General features: G+C 43.5%; 2 protein-coding genes across 2 annotated transcripts in view; both read right to left on the bottom strand.

Moving 5' to 3' along the window:
- The window catches only part of LOC109429947 (homeobox protein Nkx-2.4), a 241,495-nt gene that overhangs the window by 17,534 nt on the left and 205,456 nt on the right, over positions 1 to 18,505 (bottom strand). The window lies entirely within an intron of this gene.
- On the bottom strand, positions 261 to 5,633 carry LOC134286910 (uncharacterized). Its single transcript, XM_062848609.1, has 2 exons — positions 3,333 to 5,633; positions 261 to 1,506 (listed from the first exon to the last, which is right to left on the bottom strand). The coding sequence occupies exons 1-2, from the start codon at positions 4,513 to 4,515 to the stop codon at positions 1,463 to 1,465; spliced, it is 1,227 nt and encodes a 408-aa protein (XP_062704593.1). The 5' UTR covers positions 4,516 to 5,633; the 3' UTR covers positions 261 to 1,462.

The following is an 18,505-nucleotide window of genomic DNA, read 5'->3' as shown; positions in this document are numbered from 1 at the left end:
TAGATTCACCAGCGTAGCAGGGAAGTGCAATTCGTCGTATGTAGTCAAGGAGAATACATTTTACTAAGGTGGCGCAGATAAACATTGCAAACCACTGGTTGTCTCTTCCACTCTTCTGGTGTTCTTATGCAACTAAAATAGTGACGTCACTATTTCAGTTCCATAAGAACACCAGAAGAATGGAAGAGACAACCAGTGGTTTGCAATGTTTATCTGCGCCACCTTAGTAAAATGTATTCTCCTTGGTATGTAGTTGGGTCAGCGTATGCACATATATCTACACTACAGAGCCATAAAAAGCAGCTGCTTAGGATGGACTCGAATTATATATTGTTGTACATATTATGTTTGGATTTGTCCGGCTCTACTACATCAGCACGACAGTTAGTGATTTTGTGGCGTGAACTGAAGTGGATGAGTGACTAAGTGGCACTGTGCAATAAAAAGCTGTCGAATAAACGTGTAATTGTATTATGTCTGTGGATGGAGCGTCACGTCCCGAGCATGAATGAGGACGAAATGGTTTCTTCTCATCAGTCCTCGCTCCTTCGAGTCATAGAGTGATTGTATATGCAAGACGGATCGTATTAACCTAGGCAGTATCTATACTAACTTTAGTAGGTATTTATCTATTCAGTCGTCCACAGTGTTTACCACATGTTTGATATAAATAGCATAGCATAGCACGAATACTTGCACAAATCATGGATGGAGTTGCAAAGATGTGTATATCCATTGCCATTGCAGATTTCGCTACTATTTTTTTAATAACAAAGACCCACTCTTCTCCACACACCTGGCCAAATGCTTGCTAGTCTAGTTTAATCTTCACATTTTGATGAAACAATTGATGAAACAATCCAGGAAAATGATTGAAACGACTACTATGTTGGTGGGGATTTTCGGCTTCCAGTCTTTATGCAATCACAAACGGATATTGGTTCAACACCTGACGTTTCAGTCACAAATATTGTCCCTTTTTCAAAGGATCTGTAAATTGGACAGACTTGCAAGCACTTTTATAAATTGTATGTTCAACTTCGAAAGCGTCCAGAACTGAAACGGCTTCCAATAGATGATAGGATGGTGAAAATAATGAATAGTCAAAAGATGTCTGGACATATAACAATATCATGAATTCCTACTGAAGCACACGAAACAGCATCGCTCAGGAAATCCCCCTGGTGCCGATTTTTTATGATGGGTCTGGAATGGCACTGACGATGATATCGGAATCTTCGACGATACAATCCGGTGAACAATTAATTGCACTACAAACAGCAAGCACTACTTTTCACTGATAACGAAGTCTAAAACAACTTACCTTACCGGTCAGGCTAAGGCCGGGGTGGCCTCTGCTGTACATAGTAGCCGCCTCCATTCCACTCGGTCCATGGCTGTTTGTCTCCAGTTCCGCACTCTGCGTAGGGTCCGCAGATCGTCCTCCACTTGGTCGACCCACCTAGCTCGCTGCGCTCCACGTCTTCTTGTACCGGTCGGATGACTCTCGAGAACCATTTTAGTCGGGTTGCTATCCAACATCCTGATGACGTGACCCGCCCACCGTAGCCTCCCGATTTTCGCGGTATGGATGATGGTTGGTTCTCTCAGCAGCTGATGCAGCTCGTGGTTCATTCGCCTTCTCCAAGTCCCGTCTTCCATCTGCACTCCGCCGTAGATGGTACGCAACACCTTCCGTTCGAAAACTCCAAGGGCGCGTTGGTCCTCTGCACGTAGGGTCCATGTTTCGTGCCCATAGAGGACGACCGGTCTAATCAGCGTTTTGTAGATGGTTAACTTCGTGTTACAGCGAACTTTATTCGATCGTAGAGTTCTGCGGAGTCCAAAGTAAGAACGATTTCCTGCTACAATGCGCCACTGAATTTCTCTGCTGGTGTCGTTGTCGGCGGTCACCAGTGAGCCCAAGTACACGAATTCTTCAACCGCCTCGATTTCATCACCGTCGATATGAATTCGGGGTGGCGGGCGCGGTGATTCCTCCCTGGAGCCCTTTGCCATCATGTACTTTGTCTTCGACACATTAATGACTAATCCGATTCGCCTGGCTTCACTCTTTAGTCGGATGTACGTTTCCGCCATCGTCTCAAATTTACGAGCAATAATATCAATATCATCGGCGAAGCCAAGCACCTGAACGGACTTCGTGAAAATCGTCCCACTCGTGTTTATCCCCGCTCTTTTTATTACACCCTCCAAAGCAATGTTGAACAGCAAGCACGAAAGACCATCACCTTGCCGTAACCCTTTGCGAGATTCGAAGGGACTCGAGAGTGTCCCTGATACTCGAACTACGCACATCACTCGATCCATCGTCGCCTTGATCAACCGTATCAGTTTATCCGGGAATCCGTATTCGTGCATAACACAGCGCAACATTTTTTTTTGTCTCAAGGGCAAACTTATGTGTCTCCGAAGGATTTTGGGCCGCTGAATCCGAATCCGGGCTCAGATTTGCTCCAACACGTCACAATTTTGAGCTATACCTCAATTTATAGGGCAAAATATGCGATTTTGGGCTTTTTTGACTGCAAGCCATTAAGCATGGAAACATTTTTTTAAGTAATCAAAAGGTTAATTGGTCAATTAACATCTAAATTAACGACTCTTGCAAAATATTTCGTTTTACCTAATCAAATTTGATAGATTTAAGCATTTTATGTTAGTATGAAAACGTGCATGCCACTTTTGGAGGGTGACTTGTATGGGAAATATCATACCTAACATAAATCGCTTAAAACTATCAAATTCGATATGGTAAACTGAAATATTTTGCATGAGTCGTTAATTTAGATTTTAATTGACCAATTAACCTTTTTATTGATTAAAAAAAAATATTTCCATGCTCTATAACTTGCAGTCAAAAAGCCCAAAATCGCATATTTTGCCCTATAAATTAAGGTATAGCTCAAAATTGTGACGTGTTGGAGCAAATCTGAGCCCGGATTCGGATTCAGCGGCCCAAAATCTGTCAGAGACACATAAGTTTGCTCTTGAGACATACCAAAAGTTAATTTTTGTTACGCTGTGTAATCTGCCATAGCTGTTCTTGATCGATTGTATCATACGCCGATTTGAAATCGATGAACAAGTGATGTGTGGGCACGTTGTATTCGCGGCATTTCTGCAACACCTGGCGGATGGCGAACATCTGGTCCGTTGTAGCGCGTTCACCCATAAATCCAGCCTGATATTGCCCCACGAACTCTCTTGCAATCGGTGATAGACGTATTTTAGAAGCTCGCTTGGTAGTTGATCTGCTCCAGCGGCTTTGTTGTTTTTCAACCGGCCAACCTCCTCCACAATCTCTTGACGGTCAGGGGCCGGAAGTCTTTCGTCCTGTGCACATACTCCTAGATCTGTTACCACGCCACCTTCGGTACTTGCAACGTTGCCATTGAGGTGCTCATCGTAATGCTGTCGCCACCTCTCGACCACCTCACGCTCGCTCGTGAGAATATTCCCGTGATTATCTCGGCACATATCGGCTTGTGGCACAAAGCCTCTGCGCGATCGGTTCAGCTTCTCGTAGAACTTTCGTGTGTCCTTAGCGCGGTACAGCTCTTCCATCGCTTCGCGATCTCGTTCTTCCTGCTGGCGCTTCTTCATCCGGAAGACTGAGTTCTGCCTGTTCCGCGCCTGTTTGTAACGTGCCTCATTCGCTCTCGTACGGTGTTGCAGCATTCTCGCCCATGCTGCATTCTTCTCGTTTTTCAACTGTTCACATTCGCCGTCGTACCAGTCGTTTCTGTGATTCGGAGTCGCGAAGCCTAGTGCTGTAGCCGAGGTACTACCTATGGCAGATCGGATGTTCCTCCAGCCATCTTCAAGTGTAGCTGCGTCAAGCTGCTCTTCCGTTGGTAGGGCCACTGCTAACTGCTGCGCGTAGTCTTGAGCCACTTCTACGTTACGAAGTTGCTCGATGTTAAGCCGCGGCGTTCGACTTCGACGCGTGGTGATAACTGTCAAAAGTTTTGAGCGCATGCATACAGCGACTAAGTAGTGATCCGAATCTATATTCGCACTGCGGTATGTGCGGACGTTGGTTATATCTGAGAAGAATTTACCGTCGATTAGAACGTGGTCGATTTGGTTTTCTGTTTGATGGTCGGGTGATCTCCATGTGGCTTTGTGGATATCTTTGCGGGGGAAAAAGGTGCTTCGGACTACCATACCACGGGAGGCTGCAAAGTTTACGCATCGCTGGCCGTTATCATTCGATACGGCGTGCAAGCTGTTTCGCCCGATTACCGGTCTGTACATTTCCTCCCTTCCTACCTGCGCGTTCATGTCGCCGACAACGATTTTCACGTCACGCGGCGAGCAACCATCGTATGTTTGCTCTAACTGCGCGTAGAACGCTTCTTTCTCGTCATCGGGTCTCCCTTCGTGTGGGCAATGGACGTTGATGATGCTGTAGTTGAAGAAACGGCCCTTAACACTCAACATGCACATCCTTGCGTTGATCGGCTGCCATCCGATCACACGTTGTCGCATCTTGCCCAACACTATAAATCCTGTTCCCAGTTCATTGGTGGTGCCACAGCTTTAGTAGAAGGTAGCCGCTCGATGCCCGCTTTTCCACACTTTCTGTCCAGTCCAACAAAGTTCCTGCAACGCCACGATGTCGAAGTTGCGGGGATGTAGTTCGTCGTAGATTATCCTGTCACAGCCTGCGAAACCTAGTGACTTGCAATTCCATGTTCCAAGTTTCCAATCGTAGTCCTTATTTCGTCGCGTGGGTCTTTGCCGATTGCATCGAGTCGTATTTTCTCCTATGTTATTCGCAATGGGGATTTTTACGGGTGGCTTATTGGGCCTACGCCAACACTCCTGTCTCGCCGGAGGGCCATCGTGCCAGTTCTGTTTAACGTCCCAACCAACACTGGGACGACCACGCTGATGGGGCTACCACCTTGGATCTAGCTGGGCGTGGTGCAGCGTTTCTTACTCAGCCGCTGGATGCCAGAACAGACGCTGTTTGAGCCGCACCTCCTTGGTGAACAGACACTCGGATCGTACCTCCTCAATCTAGCTGAAGTCAGAAGGACAACAGTGCCCAGGCTGCACTACCAGCTAAGCACACAACTCTTAGCTGGCGGTCTTTGTCATCGCTTGACCCGTGGAAGCATGAGGTAGGAACTTGTGAGGACCAGAGCTATATTGGACGCTCTCCTTATCGACTCACCGTTTTGCAGCCCGTCTAAAACAAAGCTCCACTAATACGCAGCACCCGTACGCGAAAATTCTTCATCGGCCGATTCAAACATTAAAACGTGAAATTTTCACGTGACAAGAAAATTCAAGCGTCCATAGGCGCGTGTAGCTGGCTGTGATCTTTCCACATGTTAGATGTAAATCAAAATCAAAATTCAAATATGTAGTAGATGTCACATTCGAAATTGGAAGTTTACTATATGTGTGTACCGCCGTTCTATGCACAATTGTTCCATGTTATATGGGATTCCTATTTAACATGGGACAATTATGCTTAGGACGGTAGTGTAGCAGAGATCTGTTTGTTGTTTTCGTGGCTTCTGATTTGCGTGGTGTTAAAAAGTTTCGTAATGAGGAACTACTTTGAGGTGGCGTCGGTCACCATGCAGTTCAAGAGGACGAGGCGGACGATACGGCCAATGACGTTTAGGGGAAACCCAGTAATATAAGCGATTTGGAGTTCGCCTAGTATGATAAGTTTATAGGGAAGTGTTTTGCTCACTAAAAAAAATCAGACTTTCCCAAAGACAAATCATCAAAATAGGACAATAACATGAAGTCCAGGACTAAAGGCAAAAACGACAAAAAGTCTGTAGGGAATCAAATGCCGAAAATGTCAGAGCTGTAAGAATTCAATAAGATTCAGTAAATTTTCAGTAGATTTTTTTCATTGACTTTTCGGGATGAATATCTTGGGGGTGAAAGCTCAGGTAAAATATTATCTCCTGGGCGCACATTAAAAACACCACCCCCGGCGAAGACTGGCGCTCGAGCCTAGCTATTTAGCACTGTAGTTGGAAGAAATGCCAATGCAGAACCCGTAGCTTCCGGGAAGGTAAGCCCAGCTCCCTGGGTTAGTGGGTTGGTGTCAGGCCCTGCGAGCCAGCCGTAAAAAAGACTAGCACCGGAAAATCAACAAGAGAAGAATGCGAACCGATACCAATGGCGACGACCACAGCGACGAAAAGGGACTTGCGATTGGAAGCTCGGTACGTGGAACTGCAGATCTCTGAACTTCATCGGGAGCACCCGCATACTCGCCGATATACTGAAGGACTGCGGGTTCGGAATCGTAGCGCTGCAGGAGGTGTGTTGGACAGGATCTATGGTGCGAACGTTTAGAGGTAATAATACCATCGACCAGAGTTGCGGCAACACACGTGAGCTGGGAACAGCTTTTATAGTGATGGGCGACATGCAGAGGCGCGTGATCGGTTGGTGGCCGATCGACAAAAGAATGTGCAGGTTGAGGATCAAGGGCCGATTCTTCAACATTAGCATAATAAACGTGCACAGCCCTCACTCCGGAAGCACTGATGATGACAAAGACGCATTTTACGCGCAGCTCGAACGCGAGTACGACCGCTGCCCAAACCACGACGTCAAGATCATCATAGGGGATCTAAACGCTCAGGTAGGCCAGGAGGAGGAATTCAGACCGACGATTGGAAAGTTCAGCGCCCACCAGCTGACGAACGAAAATGGCCTACGCCTCATCGATTTCGCCGCCTCCAAGAACATGGCCATTCGTAGCACCTTCTTCCAGCACAGCCTCCCGTATCGTTACACCTGGAGAATACCACAACAAACGGAATCGCAAATCGACCACGTTCTGATTGATGGACGGCACTTCTCCGACATTATCGACGTCAGGACCTATCGTGGCGCTAATATCGACTCCGATCACTACCTGGTGATGGTTAAACTGCGCCCAAAACTCTCCGTTATTAACAATGTACATTACCGGCGGCCGCCCCGGTACGATCTAGAGCGACTGAAGCAACCGGATGTCGCCACCGCATACGCGCAGAATCTCGAGGCAGCGCTGCCGGACGAGGGTGTGCTCGATGTGGCCCCTCTAGAGGACTGCTGGAGTACAGTGAAAGCAGCCATCAACAACGCAGCCGAGAGCACTATCGGGTACGTAGAACGGAGTCGACGAAACGATTGGTTCGACGAGGAGTGCAGAGCGGTTCTGGAGAAGAAGGATGCAGCGCGGGCGGTAATGCTGCAGCATGGAACCCGACAGAATGTGGAGCGATACAGACAGAAGCGGAAGCAGCAGACCCGTCTCTTCCGGGAGAAAAAGCGCCGCCTGGAAGAAGCGGAGTGCGAGGAAATGGAACTGCTGTGCCGTTCACAGGAAACACGCAAGTTCTACCAGAAGCTCAACGCATCCCGCAAAGGCTACGTGTCGCAAGCCGAAATATGCAGGGATAAGGAAGGGAGCCTCCTGACGGACAAACGTGAGGTGATCGAAAGGTGGAAGCAGCACTTCGACGAGCACCTGAATGGCGAAGAGAATGTAGGCACGGAGGACCAAGGCAGCGGAGGAAATGACTATGTTGGTGCAGCAGAGGACGGGAACGAACCAACTCCCACGCTGAGGGAAGTTAAGGATGCCATCCACCAGCTCAAAAACAACAAAGCGGCTGGTAAGGACGGTATCGCAGCAGAACTCATCAAGATGGGCCCGGAAAAGTTGGCCACCTGTCTGCACCAGTTAGTAGTCAAGATCTGGGAAACTGAACAGCTACCGGAGGAGTGGAAGGAAGGGATAATCTGTCCCATCCACAAGAAAGGCGACAAGTTAATGTGTGAGAACTTTCGAGCGATCACCATTTTGAATGCCGCCTACAAAGTGCTATCCCAGATCATCTTCCGTCGTCTTTCACCTAAAGTAAATGAGTTCGTGGGAAGTTACCAAGCCGGTTTTATCGACGGCCGGTCGACAACGGACCAGATCTTCACCTTACGGCAAATCCTCCAGAAATGCCGTGAATACCAGGTCCCAACGCATCACCTGTTCATCGACTTCAAAGCGGCATACAACAGTATCGACCGCACAGAGCTATGGAAAATTATGGACGAGAACAGCTTTCCCGGAAAGCTGACTAGACTGATAAGAGCAACGATGGACGGTGTGCAGAACAGCGTAAGGATTTCGGGTGAGCTATCCAGTTCATTTGAATCTCGACGGGGACTACGACAAGGTGATGGACTTTCCTGCCTACTATTCAACATCGCCCTGGAAGGTGTTATGCGACGAGCCGGGCTCAACAGCCGGGGTTCGATCTTCACGAAATCCAGCCAATTTGTCTGTTCTGCGGATGACATGGATATTATTGCCAGAACATTTGGAACGGTGGCAGAACAGTACACCCGCCTGAAACGTGAAGCAGCAAAAGTCGGACTGGTGGTGAATGCGGCTAAGACAAAGTACATGCTGGTAGGTGGGACTGAGCGAGACAGGACAAGCCTTGGCAGCAATGTTACGATAGACGGGGATACTTTGGAGGTGGTAGAAGATTTCGTCTACCTCGGTTCCTTGCTAACGGCTGACAATAACGTGAGCCGTGAAATACGAAGGCGCATCATCAGTGGAAGTCGTGCCTACTATGGGCTCCAGAAGAAACTGCGGTCAAAAAAGATTCACCCCCGCACCAAATGTACCATGTACAAGACGTTAATAAGACCGGTGGTTCTCTACGGACACGAGACATGGACGATGCTCGAGGAGGACCTGCAAGCACTCGGAGTTTTCGAGCGGCGGGTGCTAAGGACGATCGTCGGCGGTGTGCAGGAGAACGGTGTGTGGCGGAGAAGGATGAACCACGAGCTTGCTGCACTTTACGGCGAACACAGTATCCAGAAAGTGGCCAAAGCTGGAAGGATACGGTGGGCAGGGCATGTTGCAAGAATGCCGGACAACAACCCTGCAAAGTTGGTGTTTGCTAACCATCCGGTTGGTACAAGAAGGCGTGGAGCGCAGAGAGCACGATGGGCGGACCAGGTGGAGCGTGATCTGGCGAGTGTTGGGCGTGACCGAGGATGGAGAGCTGCAGCTGCAAATCGAGTATTATGGCGGCAAATTGTTGATTCAGTATTATCATGAATTTGATGTGAACTAAATAAATGAAAATGAAATGGATGAATATCTTTCTTAGGGATAAAAAGTTGCAGATGCGGATACCCTCCAGAAAGTACATCTGAAAAAGCGATCGTCTGCTGAAGAGATATGATCATGATAAAATTCGACAAAACTACGATTTTACTGCATTCAAATCTACTTTGACAGAAAAAAACATGGCTACTATGATCAAATAGTATGTAACCTTCTGTCATCTTACTTGCAATTAAGGACCCAAAATTCACATATTTCTATCATGGTAGCCACGCATTTTACTGTTAACGTAGTTTTAAATGAAGTTAAATCGTAAAATGAACAATTTTTATTATCCGAGCAGAAGAAAATAATAACAGCATAACAAAATGCGATATTTTGGCAAAATAACTGCATAATGCAATTAGTTATTTTTATGTTATTAACATAACATATTGAGTTATAAACTTGTCTGTCATAAGCGGCAAAATAACAAGTCACATAACAAAAAAATGTTCCTGAAAAATAAATTTAATAACATGTTTTGTTAGTGTCAATAACAACTTCATAACAGTGAATTTGGGAAATATTTCAATAACAAATTTTGATATTAAAGAGTTATTGATAACATCCCGAAAGCAAAATTAGTTATGATATCAAACAATCGCACATACTGTTGAATAGGATGCTAAAGTGGAGGCGATATGCGTACACTTTACCCGTGGTTAAATAAAAGCATGTACGCATATGGCCTCCACATTAGCATCCTTTTCTACATCATAAATGACTTCGTGTTGGCTGAGAATGCTATACATTTTTAGACCAGCATGTGAGAATGGCGGAACAATCATTGCGAACTTCAGTTTCTCTCTTCCCTCAGGCAGCATCCATTTATTACGTAACGCTAAAATCGACAATTTTTGACCCCCCCCCCCCCCTTCCCCCTCCGTAACGCTATTTTGTATGAAAATCCTAATTTTTTTGTATGAGCCGTAACGCTTGCCTGTACTCCCCCCCCTCCCCCTAGAGCGTTACGTAATTTGTGGACGGCGCATATAGGCGTATTTTCAACTATTCATGTAATATTTTACCACAAATAGGTAGATCCGACTTCATCCTCTGGAACGACAGGGAAAACATGTGAATTATAAAATATTTCTGAAAAATCCCATTCAAAACCATCTACAAGTTTAGATTCAGCTGTATGTATTAGCTTCGTTCAAACAAGTTTACTTAATAAGTTTGACATTTTTATCATTGAAATCCTCATGTCAAAGGCGGAGTCTGTAATGTCCTTTTCAAACCCCACCTTCAATATCGTCTGCTTTGTTCTCGTTTTGATGTATGTAGGGTGCTGCGCCACTTGGGCAGTGGCTGATATTTTGGGAACTTTTCAGCTACAACTCAGCCAATTTCAAACCTTGCAGCGCCCAGCAGGGACTTGGTTTTGTACACATTACAGCACCTCCATGTCACGGGATATACCACACCTCTTATCAAATGTGATACCGTAAGCATAACTCGCGAAATACTGTAAATAACGTTGTTGAATGACGTAGGATTTATTTCAAAACTTGTTTTGGTTTTGATAGCAATAGCATAAAGTATTTGTACACTCTCAATAATACAATAATAATCAAACTTGTTCCACAATAAAATGTAATATTGAAATGTTATTTAATGGCCGTATACCAATAGCTTGGTCATAACAAAATAAGATTGTCCAACAAAACATGTTATGGAAACGTAATGCCTTGATAATACAATAATAACAAAACGAGATATAAAAAACAGGTTTTGTAATTTCGTAGTTATTAATTTGATATTCCCCTCTGCTCGGGTATGACCATATCTCTTCGGCAGACGATCGTAGACGAACGAACTAACCCGTTTTTGAAAGCAATTTAGATGTACATTCTGATAAGGGTATTCTCATCTGCACCTTTTTATCCCTAAAACAGATATTCATCGCCCAAAAAGTCAAAGAAAAAATATAAATTTACCGGAAACTCGTATCGTTGAAATCTTGCAGCTTTGACGTCTTTGGCAAATTTGTGTATTTTTGAAATCATGCTTTCAAGATTAACTTTCAAACGCACGACTCTATCTCAATTGATGTGGAAATTAGAACATTTACGTCTTCAGCAAAGTTGTTTGGAATCAGAACTGCTACAATTTTGCTGAAGACGTCAACCCACTATCTCATAAATGTAAAAACAAAATGTGTCTCACTTTTAGAGGGATCAACTTTCCCGAAGACACCATTGCTCTATCTCCTCAATCCAATGAGCTATTACAAGAGTGTGAAAATGGACAATCAAACCATTGTGAAATAGAGCTGTTAGTAGTAGTGTTAGTTAGTTAGTAGTATGTTAAGAAGTTGCAGTATTGTAAAGTCTATTTAATTCATACGAATATGTTGCACAAGTAGATTCACTACCACAATTGTAGTAAACTCAAGTTTACCACACATTCATCATTGAAAAAATAACAAATAATTTTGTACAGTATAGCCAATTTTATTTCAGTAATACAGTTTTACAAATCACGATTTCTTAAATTTATCGTTGAAAGTGTTATACAGTTGCTTGGCCTTAAAAGCGCCAATTCCCGGACAACTCATTAGTTCTTTCTCACTACTATTCATGATTTTGGCCAAAGTACGGAACTGCTCGATTAAAGTCAGCGCATCCTTTCTATTGATCGATTTGATACTGGTCAGCGCCCTCATGATCCTCTGGATTTTACTACCCCCGGTTGGTCCCATGATCCCCGGCGGTGGCGGTGCGTTCTCGAACTCCTTGTACAGCTCGATGATCCTGGCTGCTTCCGCCGCGTCAGATGCCAACATCATGGTCAAATCGCTCTCCAGACAAAGTAACGTGAGCGCTTCCAGTTCGCTGTGCGAATCCATGTTGTCCATCTGTAGCAGCAGAATACGTAGATTGTACGCCGTACCCAACTTCTTCAGTCGGCCGTGGATGTAATCCGGATTGAGAATATGGTACTTCATTGACAGAAACAGAACGCAAGATGTGGCTCCCACCACGTAATCCGGAACGATGTCGGTGTACTCCCACGGCATTTTTCGCATGAACTTGAGCAGAGGGTTTCCGCGCTGCTTCCGACTCACCAGGATGTAGTTGCCCTTGTTGGGATGGGGCGGGATAACGGCGGCTTTCGATGTGCTTGCGACAGCGGCGGCTTTCGATGTGCTTGCGACGGCTTTCGATGTGCTTGCGATGGCGGCTGTGGATGTGCTTGCGATGGCGGTGGCTTTCGATGTGCTTGCGATGGCGACGGCTTTCGATGTGCTTGGGACACCTTCAGCCGGATTTGATGATATTCCATGAGCAGCAGGGGCTTCACTCGTTCCGGATACCTCTTTCAGCGCCGATGACAAGTCCAGATTGGCCAGCAACTCGTCTGCATCCATTACATCACACGACCAGAAGTCGGCTGTTGATGCGCTGGCGACGCATTCAGCCGTTGACGATGTTCCTGAACCAGCAGGGTCTTCATTGGGCCGTGAAATCTTTGTTGGTGGCTCTGAAAAGTCCGGGTCGGCCAGCATATCCTCCAGGAATTCGTTAGTAAGTCCATAATCCATTTTGTAGTTGAAAATGTAGTTACTCCTTATAATGCCTTTGTATGAATGTCTACTATCGACTGAAGAAAAACATCACTTCGCCATCGTTATATTCAGCGTAGGTAGAAGATTAGGTTAACAAAATACAGGTACAAATATACATGTGCCCCATGTGCGTTCCGTTTTGGTATGTACCTAATTTATGTGGGTAGTGTATCGTTGTCTTGTAGGTAGTACATAGTTAAAAAAGTCGAGAATTTCCACCTCTTTGTGAAAACCGTCGGTGTAGCGATGATCATGGAATGACCGTGGCCAGCATACGTGCAAGAGAGGAGTCCAGATATGATAAATACGATGCTGACAATCGCAAGCGCAAGCAGATGAAGTGCCTCCATAATTACTCGGAAGAAGCGTTCAGACAACTAGTTGGCGTAGAATCAATGCAGTCGAAGTCCGGTTGTACGTTTTAGAAAAGTGTAGTTAAACGATTCCAATATGTAAGTCGTTCGAGTGTGTGTTTGTTTCGTGCTTCGGTTTCCCATCCGCTCTGTTCGAACCGTTCCTGAATGTTCGGTATTATACAACCATATGGAAGATGTTGAATACGGATATGCTGACAGATCCATGAAGACGTACTACATATAACAGCAGGAAGGTCGCTGTCGATCCTTAGGACCTCGAAGGTCATTAAGGTCATAGCTCCAATGGGGGCTACAGTTAGCCTTGTGAATAAGGTTTTGAATCGCCAATCCGGAGGCGGTGAATCTGGTTATACAAATATACAAATTCATGCAATGGCAGTCATAAAAAGCCCATCAATGAATAACTGTGGAAGTGCTCGTAGAACACTAAGTTAAAGTGAGGCTGACCAAGTATTGATAAGAACGTAGAGCCACAAATAAGAAGAACTTCAATGGCCACGGAATGTCGCTGATCGGTGCAATGCAGCACAGTTCAACCATTCTAGCCACGGTGTGATCGATTTAAAGACAATTACACCGTCTTCGACCTTGCGGCCTCTACAGACTGAACAGTACAAACATTCGACAACGGACAACACATATAACACCCAGTGGCCCAGTCAGGGTTGCCACTATATTTTTGAAATTATCTGGCCAATTGGTAATATAAAATCTGGCGAAATCTGGCGCTGCCAATCAATGCTGAATGTGTTGACATTATGAACATATTCAGTTTTGATAAAATTTTACCCAACCCAAAATTTAAAATAGTTTTACAATTATTTTTGAAATTTGAAAAACTTTGAAATAACCTAATAGAAAATAAATTCCAAACAACTAAACAGCTAAAGTATTTGTTGGCTTATTGGGTATCCAACTTCAAACAACTACATGAAATAACAAATGAAAATTAGCTTATAAAAAAAACTTCCTTTGTAAATATTTACTTTAGAGAAACAGACGCCACATTCCACTAACTCTTCATCCTTCGACAAAATTCTATAGGCGCTCAAATCGTTTATGCTCCTGTTTGTCGTTTGCTCATTACTGCCATCTAGTGAGAGTTTGAACAAAAACAACGGTTATGGTTTCATGATGACTTTTTTAATTGTTATATGTGAGAAACATATGTGAGAAAATACACAAAATTTAATATCACTCAAATTTGCTAGAAATCATCAAGATATATTTTCAAACACAATACGCAACATATTATTTAATTTCGTTAATGAAAAGTCTGTCTCAATTTGAAAAATCTGGCAAAACCGATGGTTTCTCTTTCTGTCTTTTTGCTGCCCAAAAATCTTGCAGTGCCAGATAAATCTGGCATAATGGCAACCCTGGGCCCAGTGGAGAATTTTCCGTTTTACGAAAAGTTCTCCCCGACTGAAGCGGGAATCGAACCCACACTCCGAGGCTTACGAGACACCTAAACGACTGACGCCGCTAACCGCTCGGCCACGAAGCCCATTTAGTTATTTAATGGAGTGTGGGTTTCTTTTCTTGCTACACAAAGGGGAAATGGATGTTTGAGAATCCCTGAATCGGTAAGATTAATGAGGAAACCTCTTAGATTCCACTGGATCAGGAAACGCTTTGGCTTTTGTAGTAAAACACGATATGCACGGGTGCCTAAATATAAAAAAAATCAGACCGGCCATGCTGTATGCCGTCCTAATATAGTCGAACTATTTCAATACCAGAAAGAAGCAACTACAGAGGATTCAAAATACAAATGTTCAAAAAACTTTGAAATTACCTGTCCGGTACAGTTCTAATGAGTCTAAGGATGTCCACTCCCTTTGTCCATGGACCGATGCATGCGTAAACTTGACGTTGGAGTGACCTCGTGTTTACAGAAAATGAACTTGTTTCCATGACCACCTAGATAATGGTCCATTGCATGTGCATGTGCCGAGTTATCTAGGTGGCCATGGAAACGAGATCATTTTATGTAAACACGGCACCGCTTAAACGTCAAACTAGAGAGCTTGGGCAAAGGTCCATACGGCACTACTAAAAAGTCATACGAGTGAACACGTGCATTGGACCATCGTGATTATCCTTGGCGCGAGAAGAACCACCTCAAATCATGCATTTAGCATTCATGTGGTAATGTTTTGTACCATGTCCCCAACCCTGGCACTGAGTAGGGTTCTGGAAAACTCCCCCAGGCTTACGAACATGAAATATTAAGTTAAAGAAAATGTTTCATACCCAGGTTCTACTCGCGCCAAGGATAATTGTCCGGTAAAGGAAGATGCCCGAAAAATTAAATGTTCGAAATGCGGTAGCAACCATATGTCAAACTTTTTGGATTGCCCTATCCACAAAAAAGTTGTGGAATCATGTGCCAGGCAGATGAACGGGAACGCTGGTTGTACCTGTAACTATGTAGGTAGAGCTTCTACCAACACAAATTCTACCATCAATATTGAATAATTTTCATACGCCATTCGCCGGAGGTAGTTAACCACTAAACTAATCGTCGAGCGAATAATGTAATTTTGTTCAAACGAATCGAGCTACCTATGCCCATGTGGCTGCAGGTAAGCAAAATTTAAATAATGCCTATCACCAGACACCAAAATCTGAAAATGCTGGTGATTCAGACATGTCTGCTTCCGATTTTGACTTATTACACAGCGCAACATTTTTTTGTCTCAAGAGCAAATTTATGTGTCTCCAAAGGATTTTGGGTCGCTGAATCCGAATCCGGGCTCAGATTTGCTCCAACACGTCACAATTTTGAGCTATACCTCAATTTATAGGGCAAAATATGCGATTTTGGACTTTTTTGACTGCAAGCCATTAAGGCGAAACTCATTTTTTAGGGTTTTTGATTTTTTATTAAATAACGAAGCAATATTTTTAAAATCGGTTTTCGTGCACATGTAGAGTATAGATCAGGGTATCTTCTGATTTTTCACGCGGTAGTAAATGTTTTTCGTTTTTGCAGAAATCATTTTTTAATGAAATTTTGTTCAAAAATGGTTTCTGCAAAAAACGAACAACATTTCCTATTGCGTAAAAAATTCAGAAGATACCCTGATCCATACTCTACATGTGCACGAAAACCAATTTTGAAAATATTGCTTCGTTATTTAATAAAAAAATCAAGAACCAAAAAATGAGGAAAAGCTTCCAGTTTCGCCTTAAGCATGGAAATATAGATGGATTGATTGATTTGTCTTTATTTAGGAGACTTTCATGTCTTCATGTCTTCATGGCTGGTTCGTCTCTTGATGAGAAGAAAATCTTGGAGGAATTCCAGAAAAAGTGAATGAAGAGATGCCGGAAAAGGTTCCTGGAGGAGAAAAAAAACCTGGATAAATCCTAGAAGGAAGCCCTCGAGGAATCCCAGAAGAATCCAGGAAGGAATTCCTGAAGGGATGAGCATGAGCATGAGCATAGATGACCGCACAATTCGTAGTTGCTACTCCGTGATTGACCAGAGCAACCGAAATTGCACAAGGAATTAATGAATAGGGCTTGGGACTAGCTTACTATTCTCAATGTACACAGTTCGAGAGCTCTCAACTTTATTAAGGTCGATAACGGCGCCGGCCACGTCCTTACGGTCATCGAGGAAGGGAGGGAATGTTAGTAAGACAAACGTTGTTGAAAAGACCGCGAATCGCTGCATCTCCACGTTTGTCTCAGGAAGGATTTTTTTGTTAGTAGGGCAAGGTACATTGTCAGTCCGGGAGTCACCTATGGTTGGTGATATGATTTGACAATGGATCAATATACACAAACCGCCGTTAACAACCGACCACTTTTCAACGAAAAAACTAGCCAAAAAGAAAATTCTATCGCGCGTCTCCACTCCACTAGGGAGCAGAAACCTTTAGTCTATTCCACACAGAAATACACTGAACGTGACTCACTTGTCGGCGCCCGGATTTTTTCTCGACCGGCGAGCCCGACTAGCACTTTTCACTCGTTTGTGTGAATGCAAAAAATGAAAGATAATATTTATTATGAACTTAAAATGTATTGGGAACTAGCGCCGACGGGAAGCGAAAAATTCGGGACCGACTCGATCCACGACGCATCCACCGCACACTGAATTGTGTGAATCGTACAAAAACTTAAAATGGCTGGCGCTAAAATATAGTTTCTCCGATCGAGCTGAAATTTTGCACAGTTAATATGGGACCAAATTGGAACTCAAAAAGTATACAGGAGTAAAATGTCTTTTGGTGTCCCACGCTAATGTCTACATTGGTGACAGTAAACTATAAATCTTATTGCACTTTAAAGTAAGCTGCTGTTAAATTGTGATCTGACAAAAGAAGTAACACTTTATATGTAAGGGCTGAAAGTCTCTTTAATAAAGACAAATCAATCAATCAATCAACTTTATATGTTATTTTCTTGGACTACGTGGAGCACTGTGAGTTAGTAAGAAAATAGAAGTGGTAAGTTTTCATGTAACGTACATCATGAATGATCCAGAATACACCACAAACCTTTCTATACATTCACGCACACTAACAATAAAGATGCAAGCTGTCATGAACTGTCAAATAAATATGTTGATGATATAAATAAATCCCATTGAGCTGTCTCACGAAACCTAATGCAAGCCTATCCATATACGTGAGAACAAAAGATGTTTACAAAGTTCTTACAGATAGATTAACACGGGAAATCTGAACACAAACCACTACCACACAGGAATTTGGATTGGTCAATATAAAAGTTTGATAAATGGTTGTAAGTTTGTATACAAAAACCATCTTACAGTCTCTTACAGTTTAATTATTTTTGCATTCTAAGAGAGACAATTACTTGTACTTTCACATGTGTAAATGGAAATTTGCATATAATTGCCTATAGCCAAGTTACATATGCTTGAAATATGGCCCAAAAAACTATAAAAACAGTTATAACTATTTTATTTTTGAGATTAGCGGGATGTCATGTTCGACAAAATTGTGTATTTCAACATTATCTATAACTTTGTAGAACATGAAAAAAATGTTATGTTAAATGAATTAGTTATTAGAAAGTTATTACGAAAAAAAAAACCTTTTTAAGGGGCTGATGATAGAAAACCTAACGTATCTTGAAAAGTAACGGAGTTACAAACTTGGCGTCTTCAACAAAGTTGCTCCAAACAACATTTTCTACAACTTTCGTGAAGACGCCAACCTTGAATCTTGAAAAAAAAAATCTATTTCACTTTAAGGAGGATTGATCAATTTCCACTATAGTTCAAAAGAAGCTTTTTGTGATAGTGAAAAACTTTCTCGAAGACACTATGACGCTAAACATCATTGTTAAAAAGTTATTAATTAAGCGCGCTAACATGACGAAATCAGCCACTGT

This window comes from Aedes albopictus, chromosome 1, assembly GCF_035046485.1.
Source record: "Aedes albopictus strain Foshan chromosome 1, AalbF5, whole genome shotgun sequence".
Classification (NCBI taxonomy): Eukaryota; Metazoa; Arthropoda; class Insecta; order Diptera; family Culicidae; genus Aedes; species Aedes albopictus.
This window is presented reverse-complemented; position numbering and strand designations above follow the sequence as displayed.